The 15504-nt window shown below is 33.4% G+C and overlaps 1 protein-coding gene across 2 annotated transcripts in view; it reads left to right on the top strand.

Annotated features, from left to right (window-relative positions):
* Positions 1–14563, top strand: part of LOC306844483 (protein phosphatase EYA2-like) — a 34961-nt gene extending 20398 nt beyond the window's left edge. For both annotated transcript variants that reach the window (XM_079376651.1, XM_079376650.1), the window contains exons 8-16: positions 131–270; positions 968–1051; positions 3516–3605; positions 7651–7709; positions 8865–9025; positions 10451–10565; positions 11630–11751; positions 11835–11935; positions 13085–14563. In XM_079376651.1, coding sequence (XP_079232777.1) covers positions 131–270; positions 968–1051; positions 3516–3605; positions 7651–7709; positions 8865–9025; positions 10451–10565; positions 11630–11751; positions 11835–11935; positions 13085–13165 — 953 coding nt within the window. In that variant the 3' untranslated portion in view covers positions 13166–14563. The remainder of the gene's footprint in view (positions 1–130; positions 271–967; positions 1052–3515; positions 3606–7650; positions 7710–8864; positions 9026–10450; positions 10566–11629; positions 11752–11834; positions 11936–13084) is intronic.
* The last annotated feature ends 941 nt before the right edge of the window (positions 14564–15504 follow it).

The raw sequence follows: 15504 nt of genomic DNA, 5'->3' as shown, positions 1-15504 counted from the left end.
AAGTATTTAATGCAATAGTGCTAACTTGAAACTTTCAGGACTATTTGCTTTGGTATTGAGATATTTGGTTGTATGTCTGTATGTATATGACGTCATCACATGCGTTTGTGTGTGTGTGTGTGTGTAACAGCAGAGTACCACGCTCCCACGAGTCCTCCGACTCCAGGAAAGGAGCAGGAAGGCGCTCCAGCGAGACGCAGCTCAGATGGGAAGCTGAGAGGCAGGAAGAGGGCCAATGACCCCGTCCCCCCTCTGGACTCTGACATTGAGGTACAGACGCTGGCCTTCATGGTGTCCCTTACACAATGCCTTTCATTAACATTCCTGTGCTCCGGACTGCAGGGATTACTCTCACATCCAACCTAGAGTTGTGCAATGATGTCTGGCAACAACCTCATTCAACACTCACAAGAATAGACAATGAGTTTAAAGGGATAGTTCACCCAAAATTAACATTCTGTCATCATTTACTCACCCTTATGTTGCTCCAAACTTGTATGAGTTTCATTCTTTCAAATGGATTTTTAGCAGAATGTCCAAGTTAATCTTCTTCATACAATAAACAAATGAGCACAATACAAGTTTCAAAACTCTGCTAACTCATAAGTTATACAGATTTGAACAAAAGGAGACTGAAGTAAAATGATTATGTATTCTTTGCTCCACTGATTCTATTGCATTTATTTATCAGTGTTGTATATTAAAATATGTGTGTATTTGATTACCAGACAAAGAAAACTGTAAAATGTTTATGAACAAAGGATACAGAGCGTTTGTCTGTCTGCCCATGAGCTGTGAAATGAGGCTGAACCGACTAAGATTATCAGCACTTATTATCATAAACACAGCACTGAGATAATATGCAGTGTTTTGGAGTAAATAACTTTCTTGACAAGTAAGCAGATTATATGTGTGCTCATGCTCATCACATGTGTGTGTGTGTGTGTGTGTGTGTGTGTGTGTGTAGAGAGTGTTTATTTGGGACCTGGATGAGACCATCATCATTTTCCACTCGCTCCTGACGGGGACATTTTCCACACGCTTCGGCAAGGTACAAACCAGTTCTCCCACTCGCAGAACTCTGCTTCACACTGCTTTAGTTTTGAAAGACAAAAAAAAAATATTATATACATATATATATCTTTTTAAAGTATCTTATGCTTACCAAGGTTGCATTTATTTGATCACAAATACAGTAAAATCAGTCAAATATTCTTATAATATAAAGAAGCTAGTTTCTATCTGAATAGATAAAATAGATTGTAAAATGTCATTTATTTCTGTGATGTGTGAGCATTACTCCAGTCTTCAGTGTCACGTCATTCTTCAGAAATCATTCTAATATACTGATTTGCTGCTCAAGAAACATTTCTGATTATTATAAGTGCTGAAAACAGTTGCGCTGCTTCATATTTTTGTGAAAACTGTGATGTTTTTTATAAGGATTTTTATAAGGATTTTCCAGGATTTTTGATAACTATCATATACGCAGCAGAATAAAGTTCAGCAAAAAATGAAATTCGTACAAATCAAATTTGTTTGATTTTAATCCATTTAAAGTCCTATAAGATAGCAGAAACAAAAGTCCCTCGAGATCTCTTTTTCATAATCAATAAATATGTTCCACAGCTGTTTGAGAGTAACGTCATCAGACAGTAAATGCGGAAGAACTAAATGAACAGTGAAAGATATAACGATGCTCCTTCAGCTCCAGACTTGGTATGTGGCCGCTCTGGTTTGATTGACGGCTCATGAACTTCTACGCAATCTCCAGGCAGCTGATGAGGAAACAATGGTCATGTTTCTTTTTCTTGGCCCGCAATCTATTTTGAATTCCCACGATCCCTTGTGGATTTGACGTGACACATCACTCTGAGAAACGCCTGGCCGTCTCGAGCACGCAGATCTTTGGACTTTTCTTTTTGAGGACTGCAGAAATGTTGCCGTGACTAATGTGTCTAATTTCAGATCCAGGAAAAAGACTCCAGAGTAGCTTATTACTGCGGCAGGAATCCACTGGAGATAACAAATCAAAGAAAACATCCATATGAAAGTGAAATTGGGCTGGAGTTAAATAGGAACAAGTTTGATGTGTGTCACGACAAAGCCGCTTACGGTCAGACAAAGAGCCGCAGTTGTGTTGGCTCCGATTTCGCATCTTTAAGTAACAGGATATTTAACACACTTTTTTTATACGTACTTTATGTCAAAGCCATAAGCTCATCACTGTAAACAGCCTGTTTGGGCTGATTGGCCAAAAGCAAGACTCGACCTACTGAATACAGAACCGCTCAGGGTGTTGAAAGATGCCCGTTTGCTATGTGTTTTTAAGCTGAGGTGAATGTCAGAGGTTATTGGAGGCTCTTTCCCATTAGGATGTGATTTGTCCTTGCTCGGTATGTGTACACTATAACAGAACATCTTAATGTGCACACAATGCTCCAGATTATCTCAACCCTACACACAAAAAAAGGTATAATAAATAAATATATTAGAAATAAAAATAACACTTTAATGTTATTATTATTTATTGTTTAAAATATAAAATAATATAGATTTTATATATATATATATATATATATATATATATATATATATATATATATATATATATATATATATATATATATATATATATATATATATATATATATATATATATATATATATATATATATATATATATATATATATATATTAAACAAATAATAATTAATAAAATTATAGATGGATGGATATAGATGTAGATAGATATAGATATGAATAATAAAGCATTTTTTTCAAATAGAATCTAAATTTTAAATATTTTCCCATTGTTTTGATGGTACATTTATGCATGAGCTGAAGTTTAAATATCTTTTTTTTTTTTTTTAAGGTCAAGTACATTTAGAAATATTTTCAATTTGAGCATTTCTTTCAAGCATTGCAATTTCATCATATATTTACAAATGCAAAAATATTTTATTTTTTTAAATACCGTATGTCATAACTTCATTACAGTCCTTCCTAAAGACCCATTCTCAAATTTTCAGACGTAATTCTAAAGTGGTACATCTATTATTCTGTGTTTGACTGCCACCCGTAATAAAGTCGTCCATTCATGACGGCAGATTACAGGTTATTATCTTAATTGAAGCTGTTAAAATAGCTGTGCTGACAATGATTAGGTGCAGAGGAAGAGCTGTTTTGCGGTTAATCTGACACTAACCTCTGGCTGACACCTACGGCTTGATCCGCTGCCAAACGGAGGAGTTAGCGACTAGTTACATAGCTGGCATGGAACGGGAGCACACAATGCCTTAGCTTATGTTAGCTTCACCTACAACATGAAGAGAAACAGGACAATGAGAAGCAGTTTGACACGCTTCTGATTGAATTGAGTGATCAGCATTTTTGTTGGACAAAAACCTGTTGCACCACACACTCCCTCTCTGACTGAGATAATGTAATCCTCACCTGTCACTTCAAACCAGGTATGAAAACTAATTTGACGTGTTTTCTGTGTTTTGATCCAGGACTCTGGCAAGGCTGTGTCTCTGGGCTTGTGGATGGAGGAGATGATCTTCAACTTGGCAGATTCACGTCTGTTTTTCAACGACCTGGAGGTGAGCGAAACATCAGAATCAACAAAATCACTTAGGATTTAATGGCGAACACTGATTTTTGGACTTCAGCATTAGATGTATATATAAACAATCACAAAAAATGGTGTTAATTATAAAAATACAGATTGATTAGTTTATATTGCAAGAAAAAAGAGAGCAGAGTGATATGTATGGAAGCTTGTTTCTACATGAGATAAAAAAAAAATTAACTAAAAAGGTAATTATCTTACAATTCTGACTTTTTTTCTCATAATTTTCAGGAAAAAAAGTCAGAATTGCAACTAAACTCAATTGCAACATTCACATATAAAAAGAAACCTTTACAAAAACTCTTAATTGTGAGATATAAACTCACAATTAACCTTTTTTCTTATTCGGTGGCGAAAAAATAATTTAACTCCGAATTAAACTTTTTCTTAGACTTGCAATTTACAACTTTTTTTAATAACTTATACAATTACGAGCTAGCTCACAATTCTGAGGAAAGAGTCTGAATTGTGAGATATAAACTCATATTTATCTTATTTTATCCCTTGACAGAAAAAAAGCTTCCATAGATATGAGACACGAAACTAGCATGTTCATGGTCAATTCATAAATAAAACATTTACTGCAGAATGTTGCTACTGGCCAATCATAATCAAGTATTCCAGAGTGCCACATAACAAACTTCTCTTATTGGTAGGAATCTTCACCTCTAAGATTCTCCAGTAGAACACCTGTCAATCATAAAGCTCTGCGTATTCCCAGCTCCTCATGTCTCCATTTGTTAACTGTGTTTCCTAATTTGATACCGCTTTCAGCTGCCAGTAAGACAGCAGTAGCTCTTGCTGCATTATATTCCACCATTTAAATTAGTTTCTGCTGAGGGTTTTTTCCAGAACTCCTTGTGGCGACACATGCGTGTAATATCCCTCACATTAAACCACCTAGACCAAAATATGAGGAAGAAATCATGTTGTATCCTCATGTTTTTGTGACAGCTGCAGAAACTGGCTGTGTGGTTTGTCACAATTATGCAAAGAAACAGCTAAATAATTCATCATAAAGACTACATATATTAAGATACATTACTATTTAAAGGTTTTCAAACAATTTTTGAAAAGAATTGTATAATTTTATTCAGCAAGGATACATTAATTACACTAAGGATATTTATAATGTTATACAAGATTTCGATTTCAAATAAATGCTGACCTTTTGAATGTTCTATTCGTCAAATAATCCTGAAAAATAACGTTTCATAGTTTCCACCAAAAAAAATGAAGCAGCACAACTGTTTTCAACATTGATAATAATCAGAAATTTTTCTTGAGCAGCAAATAAATATATTGGAATGATTTCTGAAGGGTCATGTGACACTGGAGCAATGCATCACTAAATGCATCACAGGAATAAATTACATTTTACAATCTATTTACATAGAAAACAATTTTATTAAATTGTAATAATAAATCACTGTTTTTACTGTATTTTGATCTAATAAATGCAGCCTTGGTGAGCAAAAGACATTAAAAAAGCTTACCGACACCAAACTTTTAAACAGTAGTCTATATAAGACAAAACACATCTTCATGGGTGATAATAAATATTTATTATTTATTTAAAAAGTGAATTTAGGGCTGTTGATGTGTGTTTGTTCAACAGTCCATGGCCTGACAGTAATGCAGAGTCTGTGTGTGAATGACCTGGGTTTGCCCTCTGCATGAAGAAAGGAGGGATTAGATTCTCTAAAAGCTTTCGAGGAGGTGCAGCAGAAACCCTGACAGCATCTGAGGTCTTAATTAGGGGTGTGTGGCTACCACTGAAAAGAAGATTTGTCCCGGGGAGGAACAACAGCCCAGGGGTGGAGGGCACACACACCATTATTTCTTGAGCAGGTTTTAATCACGGCCCCCTTCCTTCTTGTTCTGAAATAGTCCAAGGCATCATTCAGCATTCATACACTGGGAGTTCAGTCTATTCAAACGTGTCCGCTGGGGAACAGAGAGCTGCCGCGGGCAAAATAACTGCACAGGGGTCAACATGTGTTTAATGGCCTAACTTGATCATTTAATGCTTTAATTAATCAGACACATTTAATTGATGTTTGGTAGAGAAGGTATCTGAGTAGCAGAATATTTATAATGAAACTGGTGATTTAAAGTTTTTTTATATTTTATTTTATATTTATCTTTTTTTATTGTACATTTTAATTCAGTAAATACACATTAAATTGGTTAAAAGTGATGCCAAATACATTTATAATGTTTTTTTTTTTGTTTTTTTTTAAATCTACTTCAAATAAATGTTTTCTTTTGAATTTTATTCATCAAAAATCCTGGGGAAAGCAAAACAGTGAAAACCTAGTTCTATAAAAAAAGAAAATCAGTGTGTATTATATATTATATTTTATTTATTTGGTTTTATTTTTGCAATTGTTTTAAATCTTTCATTGATTTTTAATAGAAACATCATATTTTAAGAGAAAAATTTAATTAAGGCAGCAGCTATTTGCACTAAGTGTACAGTAAATAGCAATAGAGGCTATTTACACAAAGTCAGAATAGCATATTTTCTTAACAATAGATGCTATTTACACTAAGTGCAAATATCAACAGATTCTATTTACAGTAATTGAAAATAGCAGTATTTTTCAGCGATATTTACACTAAGTGCAAATAGCTATAGTTTCTATTTGCACTGTTAAGATAGCAGGTTTTTCTGCTATTTATACTAATTATTGTAAATGTTGGCAATTATGTGCACCTCACTATTGTAGTACAGAATGCAATAATAATGTATTGAGTGTAAATTATAATGGTAATTCTAATTATGCCCTCTCTCCCTACCTGATGCTTTATTTTCAACTTTTCAGTTATTTTCTTAATTTTTATTGAACATAGATGCTTTTCCAATGTGATATGAGGTTTGGAAATGGAGGAAAAAAAGTTTGGCGAAAGGCAGGTTAGAACTCGGGTCGAGTGTGTCAAAAAGACTACAACTTTAACATCTACACCACTGGAGTTGATTATTTCCTGTTGTCTTTTGTGGTGTTAGTGGGCGGAGTTAGTGTAAACAGCCTTTGCCAACAAGACGGCCTATTTGCACTCAGTGTATATAGACACTCCGATAAATTATGTTTGATAGAGTTCGGTGGAGAAGATATCAAAATAGAGTCGCAAAATAGTTACAATGAAACTGGGGGTTTTTTGTGTGTGTGGAGGGGGAAATAAATTAATATTATTATTCAGCAAGGACACATTAAATTGATACCAAAGATATGTATAATGTTTTTAAAAAATGCTCTAAATGTTCTTTTGAACTCTATTAATCCTGAAAAAAGAAAATACAGACAGTGAAAGTCTACTTCGTTGATTCACAAACTTCATTCATTAAAATCCCGGAGAAGAAAAATCACAGTGAAAAGTCTATAGTCTCGTAGAAAAATGAGAAAATCTAGTTATACTTACAGAAATTTAAGAACAATACAAGTCAGTGGGAGGTCGGCAACATGATATTATTGAGATAAACATGACATGTCGAGTCATATCTGTGAAAATATGAAAAACAATAGTTAGAGCATGAATGTGTTTTGTCAGTGCTGAAGGCTGAGCAATTGTTTTTGCGAATTCGAATCCAAATTTTGATCAAATTTGCATGTGTTGCTAAAACAGCAAGGAGAAGCACGCTAGATAATGATCTGGAGGAAAGAGCAGATGTTCAGCTTGCGTTGCCCATCGCGACTAGTGTTTACTGGCAGCCGTACACACAAACCCAGCCAAGACAAAAGCGTTAATTAACGTCCAATATCGGGTTTAGATGTGTTCTGTCTGCCATCTTTCTGATATCTTACCCTCCGGCGTTAAAGGCGCCGGGATGTCTTGGGTCGTGGTGGCCTGATTTTGGTTTTTTGTTGTTCGTCTTTTTTAATATTTCACTCTTGCTCTCACCATCGTTCCCCGAGGCTCGGTGGTGGGTGAACCTGTCTATACACAGTACATCACTTTACACGGCTGTAACGTATATCCGCCTCATGCGTATCTGCTTTCCTTTCATTTCCCAGGAATGCGACCAAGTTCACATTGATGATGTGGCCTCGGATGACAATGGGCAGGACTTGAGGTAGAGTATGACTTTCCTTCATCTAGCACAGCAAGAAACAATATGAGCATTTCCAAAAAACAGATATTATATGCCGTAAAAGGATCCTGTACTCTATGCTGCTGACATATTGAGTATTAAACGTTATTGGTTTTTATCATAGTTTTGAGGCAAGCCCTCGCTCTGCTTTCAGACGTTTTATGATGGACATTAATCACACGTTTAAGAGCACGTCTACAGAGTTATTAAATGAACAGTCCTCTGAAAATTACATTTCTGTCAATATTTACTTACCCTTTTATTCCAAACTCATATTAAAACTCCAAAAAATACTATAAAAGCAGTCTATATAATTTAGTGAATAGCCTTAGTTTTAATTTGTTTAATCATTTATTGATTTTTACTGAAAATTTATTTTTGGTTACTGTGAAAAAGCAACAGGATGTTTTTTTTTTATTGTTTTTTTTAAGTTTGAAAAGAATGACATTTTATTTTAAATTATTTATTGTTTATTTATTCATTGAATTTTGTTCAGTTCATTTATTTATTTACTATGAACAGATGCTATATGAAAGAGCAACAGGAATATTTTTAAAAGCTCCAAAAGGACAAAAATCCTCCAAAAAGTACCCTAAAAGTTTTATTAAATATCTATTATTTTAATTTATTTTCAATTATTTTATTGATTTTCACTGACACATATTGACTTGTTTCCCACTTAATTTATTTAGTTTATATATATAAAATATATAAAAATTACATGATTTAAATAATGAAAATATATTAAATTATGTAAATATTCTACTATTTAATTTATTTATTTTTTATATTTTATTATTTTTAGTTATTATGAATATGAATATGAACTGATGCTATATGATAAAGGAGCAGGAACTTTTTTTTATTAAATGTCGTTTTATGGAATGACAAGTAGATGAATAAATTATGGCACAATTTTCATTTTTAGGTGAGCTATGTCTTTAACATAACAGCATGCTGACACACTGGTTATCAAACATTATAGTTTCTTATCACAGTTTGTAGGCAGACTCTCTCTCTGCTTCCAGACATTTTACGATGGACATTAATCAGACTTTTAGGAGCGTGACAGGAGAAATGGTGTTTGGAGGTGTGGAGCGGATCTGAAGCTGACCGTGTGTGTGTGTGTATTTGCAGCACGTATAACTTTGGCACGGATGGCTTCCAGAGCCCAGCAGGTGGAGGCACGCTCTGCTTGGGCTCAGGTGTTCACGGCGGGGTCGACTGGATGAGGAAACTGGCCTTCCGCTACCGCCGCGTCAAAGAGATCTACAACACCTACAAGAACAATGTAGGAGGTGAGAAGAGAACACCGCAGCATTCCACAGCTATGAATACAAGCATATTTAGGGCCAGAAATGACTAGTGCACAACAGATAGATCCTGTTCTCAATTTCTGATTGGTCGAATCATGTTGGAGGCCGTTGTAAAAGAGCTGAAGTACACACAGCTGTAGCCGCATGTCAGTTGACTTCTATATTAACGCATCAACTGTAAACACTGTACAGTTAGAATGCAGAACTATTACCAGGTGCAAGAATAATCAGAATCTTTATTGTCATTATACAAAAAGTACAATGAAAATATGCAATCCTATGCAAAAATAAAACAAAATAAAATAAACAAAAATAAAAGACCCATATATATATGTGTGTGTGTGTGTGTGTGTGTGTGTGTAAAAGTATTAGTGCTGTCAAACGATTAATCGCATCCAAAATAAAAGTTTTTGTTTACATAATATATGTATGTGTGTGTACTGTGTATATTTATTATGTATATATAAATACACATACATACAGTATATATTTGGAAAATATTGACGTATTTACATGTATATATTTATATTCTTATATTTTATATTATATATAAATATATTTAACATAGCATATTTTTCATTTTGGATGTGATTAATCGCAATTAATCATTTGACAGCACTAAAAAGAATAACAAATATATACTTTAAGCAGCCATATTTACATATCCATCAGTTGCAGCAGTTTTTGAATACACCACTGTGAATAATTACAGAGTTCAGATTGAAACAAGATGGAATATTGTATAAAAGCGACATTACATTCAGTGTGCATTTAATATTGTAACAGCCCTTTGTTTTGGCTTTTATTGTCCTGTACCGCCGACCTGAGGGTAACAGTTCAAACAGATAATGTAATAATAATAATAATATTGCAACAATTCTTGAAGCAAGTAATGTTTTAATAGCATTAAAAAAATAGCATTATTGATTAAAAAGTTGGGGAAAAAACACTGGAAATTAAGAAATTATTATTAAATATTATTTAAATATTCAGAATAAAACAAATTATTGTTGTATATGATATTAGAATTTTTTTTTTTACTTTTTTCTTGTTTTAAATAAATAAACTAAATACTGGAATATAAAAGTGCCTGTAGTTCAAGAAACCTTGTTAAATATTATTTAATATTAAATTATTTAGAAAAAAAAAACATAATGAATTGTACATCATTTTATTGTTACAAGTCAAGTCACTCAAGGCCATGTGTTACACTGGTTTTAAGAGGGTTTTACGCACTCCGCTCTGTGCCAAACAACCCTATAAAATCACTGTAATTCAGGGCCGGTTGGTGACATCTCTTACTGTTATTTTTGGACTCTCAGAAGCAACATTCATGAATTGGTTTCCTGCATGAATCTTCAGTCTGATGTGTTTTGTGAATGGTTCATGGTTGCTGTTGTTCTGCAGGTTTGCTGGGCAGTCCGAAGCGGGAAGAGTGGCTTCAGCTGAGGCGGGAGATGGAGGTTTTGACGGACCTGTGGCTGACTCAGGCACTCAAAGCTCTCGCTCTCATCAACTCCAGGTGAGGACAGCACACATACGACGACACAGCCGCTTGTTACAGCAGTATTCCAGAGTTCAAGAGCAGAAACGACCTTCTGTGGTCATCCACAGCGTGACACAGATACTGAATCTGGAATATTCCTTTAACAATAGACTGACTTTACAGCAAGTCACAGCAGTTTTGTGTCACTCAAACATAATGGGTTTTGGCAAGCAAAGCACACTGTCAGCATCAAAGATTGATGACACTGACAGATGATGATTAATAGCACTTGATTTGCCAACATATTTCTGTCTCATGACTTATTTTACTTATTTAACAGGAAAGTGAACATCTGTGCTGCTTTTCAATGAAATCTGTTTAGTGACCAGAACCTGTCAAGATCCAAAAAGAACCAAAGACCATCATAAATGTAGTCCATATGAATAGTGCACTGTATTTCAAGTTCTCTGAAGTCATACGAAGTATAATAGAAACAGAATAATACAACTTTTTACATGATTTTTTTTTTTATCACAACAATTCTGCCTTTATTTTAGAAATCTAAGTTTACATCTCATAATTCAGTTTTTTTTTTTTTCCACAATGGAATAAAAAAAAAGATAATTTAAACTTTTTTGCAATTCTCATTTTTATTTTATTCAATGCAATTGCAAGTTTACATCTCACAATTTGGACTTTGCAATTATAAATATATATTTCGCAATTATGAGATTATATATTGCAATTATGTTCATGTCTTGCAATTATGAGTTATTTCACAAATATGAGATTATATCTCGCAATTAAATTGTCTTGTAATTATGAGTTCATTTTCGCAATTATGAGATTATATTTTGCAAATATGAGTTTATTTTTTGCAGTTATGACTTTATATCTCACAATTCTGAGATTATATTTTGCAAATCTGAGTGAATTGAGTTTGTATCTCACAATGCTGCAAAATGAAGCCTTTTTTCACTAAAATCATGCCCTCCATCAAAGCTCTAAATCTGTATGTTTTTACAGAGAAACTCTGCTAAACCAGATTTTTATTTCTGACTGCAGTATTCCTTTAAGAATGATTTTTGTCCCTCTCACAGACCGAACTGTGTGAACGTGATGGTCACCACCACGCAGCTGATTCCAGCGCTCTCCAAAGTGCTTCTCTACGGACTTGGAGGAGCTTTTCCCATCGAGAACATCTACAGCGCCACCAAAACAGGTTTGCTGCCTCTTCGAACGCTGCATTTCAGACAGTTTTCCTGATCTAGAAACAGAATTGTTAACGTCGTGTGCCTGTTCTAGGTAAAGAAAGCTGCTTTGAGCGCGTGACCCAGAGGTTCGGCAGGAGAGCCGTGTATGTTGTCGTAGGGGATGGAGTCGAGGAGGAGACGGTCGCCAAGAAGGTGTGAAGGAATAATGCCAAAACACAGGCTGAATGAGTACTGTAATCATGCATTATGGGATTACAAAATATATTATTACTGGTATTTTCCAGAGAAATATATCATGGCATCGTTTTATTAGCAAAACTTTTTTGGGGGAAAAAACAAACAAAAAACATTAACTACCATTACACGTTTTAAAATAAAAAAAGATCAAATATATAAATAAATATGATATTATAAATAAATCATGTTATTTTAATCGATTATATATTTTATATTTTAAGTATTATGCAGTTATTACTGTTTTTGTAATAATATGATTATAAAAATGTTATTTATATTGAATTATATTTGTTATTATCGTAGATTTATTTTATAGTCATTTTTATTAGTTAGCATTTATATTATTCAAAATAAATTATGTATTATAATTCAAGAGATTTTAATATTATTCAGTGTTATTGTTTTTCAAATAATAAATATTTTACAATATTTTTTCAATTGTATATTTACATTATATTATATAATGGTTTTAGTTTGTAATATAACATTTTTATTATGATGATCATTTATATTATTAAAATATGTAAATTGATTTTATATTGAAATTTTATGTATTTTAATATTATTCCTTTTTTATAAATACATATTTTCAAATATTTAAAAATGACATATTTATATTAAATAGTATTTATTATAAATATGATGTTCATTTATATTATTAAAATGTGTAAATTAATTTTATATTGGAATTTAATGTATTTTAATATTATTCCTTTTTTATAAATGCATATTGTCAAATATTTAAAAAATTACATATATTAAATAGTATTTATTATAATATTTTTTTACCTTTTTAATCTTTTTTTATAATATAATTTATATTAGAATTGAAATTGCATGTTTTTTTAAGATTAAAATGCATTTAAACAAACAATGATGTAAAAGTATACTTATCCTTTCAAAATATGTCCAAATCTTTATTCTCGAAACACTTTACAGGCAGTTTAAGTTATTTTAAAACCTTTACATATATATATTTAAACACAAATATTTAATATGACATTAAGTAGTCACTTTTTTGTAATATCATGACTGACAATTTGCATCTTCATCAGCCATGGCAAATAAACGTTAATATGGTTGTGATGCTGTGATGTCCTGCAGAAGAACATGCCGTTCTGGAGAGTGACGTGCCGGGCGGATCTGGAGGCGCTGAGTCACGCACTTGAGCTGGATTACCTCTAGAGGACAGCATCCGCTCGTCTGCCGTCTCCTGCCGGGCCTCAGACGTGTGTGTGCGGTCCACAGGAATCACATGACCCAGCCAAGAACTGCAGGACCAATCAGCAGGGAGCAGCAATCTTACTGAAAACGTTTGCTTCAAATCAATCCAAGAAAAACGCTTTTGTCTCTTTCTCGCGCTCCACCTGAGAGGCTCAGCTCTTTCATTCACTCGCTTTTCTTCACAACAGCACTGCACTGAAAACAAAGACCCATCAGCGACTGATTCAGAAAGCCTGTGTTCGGAATAACATACTATCACACGACTCATATTATTTCTGCAGTATGCAGTATATATACTGTGCACAGTGTGTGTATTTTCTGTTTGTGCAGAAACCCAGATGACAATCGAGCACAACGCATGGGTATCCCAGAATGCAATGCACTTGACTTGATTTTTATTTTATACTTCATCTCTCTGGACTGCCAAAAAATGAAAACAATTCCCACAGAAACTGGATTCATCAGAACTATTTTTATTTCTGAGATGAAACTAGAAGTCATGTGACAGTAATGCAGCAAACTACTGTTTGAAATGTTTATCACAAGGCATAATGTGTACTAGTTTTTTATATTAAGCAGTATACAGTGTGCAGTATGCTGTAATGTTTGTTGGTATAGTTTTCTGAATATAGCTGTTCTGAAACAACCCATTTTAAGGATGAAAGATAGATTTTAGCATTAAAAAAAATTACATTTCTTACAGCATTAAATCATATGCATTTCCATGCCCCCCCCCCCCCCCCCCACACACACACACACACACACAAACACACACACACACACCAAATTCATAAGTGAAGAGAAAAAAATCCAAGATTTGATATAATTGTATGTAATCAGAACTGATATTTTTCTTGCAATATCATACCAAATTGATTAAATATTGCACCATATGTAAAAAGGATAATTCAATAAAAGTTAACTGAATTAAAGTGCATTATAAGGAAAATATTGTACTAAAACTGCAGAAAAACTAACCCCTCACTTTTTGAGCACAAAGTACTGCAAATCCACTTATTTTAATGGAAACCCCTGAAATTATTTAAAAGCGAACTAACCAAGAAATTAGCCCAAGTATTGTAGCAAATGATCCTGCTACTGGTACTAAAACAAATTAACTTCTGAATGTCTACTTCTTTTCCTCCTGTGTCTCTGACGTTTGCCTGAACATCATGTGGTTTGTTCCTGATGTATATTTGTTACTTTGCTGAAGTTGATATACTGTATACTGTACTGTATGTGCCGCTCTGACCTGCATGTGCTCTTCACAACCGCTTCTGTTCGCTATGATTTGTATATAAGGTTTTATTGTTGATTATTTCTGGGCTTATTATAATAGAATAAAGATAAATTAATTTCACTCTCATGTCTCCTTCATAAAGCAGCTTTTGCCTTGTGTTAATAAACATGCAAAATTATTATTTAGTCTTTTTAAGGGCATAAATCTCACAAAGAAATATCCAGCTCAAATTTCACTTCAAAATCAAAAGGAAAATAAAATTGTATTTTGCATAAACAAAGCCTTTTTGAATACTGAAAAATCCTTAAATGTCATTTCTATAACAATTAAGCACATTTAAACACCAATTTTAAATTATAAGGCAAGTCAAATGATATATTTCATTATACACACACATGATTCATTATAATATGAATGTTTTAAAATATTAAATAGAGAGATTGGTTAATAGTGATGTGGGAGAAAATGGTGGATTTACAGTTAAACAGATAAAATACACTTAATAAAATAAGTCAGCAATAAACACATAATACATCTAGTCTTATCAACACTTCAATATACAGAGACACTGAGTAACAGGTTCAGTCCAGTGGAAACATACTATACAATTATTAAGAGATTATATGTAGCAAAATTATTATATTATATTATACAGTGGGTGAATTTACTGAAGACACAACTGCTTAAATAGTACAAGCTTTGCTGCCATCTTCTGGAACTTTGGCTCAATTACATCAGCTTATCTTAAATAACCTTGATGACACTTTTACCATCATGTTTTTGTCATTGCAACTCTGCACCTTGAGTCCGGGCCACATAGTAGAACAGAGACACACCGCTAAACATGAGCTGCCCCAGATCAGATCAGATCAGATCAGAGCTTGTGTGCTCAACACTTGTTTGATCAGCTCGTGTTGACAGATCATAGCTAATGCTCGTAAAGGAATGTTTGGATGAGTAACCCAGATCTCAGCGGCCCCTGTGACCCCTTCAGTGAGTTTGATCTGAGGGCAAATGTCAATGACTCGCCTCACAACTTTGTTTTTCAGGTGAAGGTGTA

Source organism: Barbus barbus (assembly GCF_936440315.1).
Source record: "Barbus barbus genome assembly, chromosome: 25".
NCBI classification, from domain to species: Eukaryota; Metazoa; Chordata; class Actinopteri; order Cypriniformes; family Cyprinidae; genus Barbus; species Barbus barbus.
Note: the sequence above shows the minus strand (reverse complement) of the source record. Positions and strands in the feature narration are given on the sequence as shown.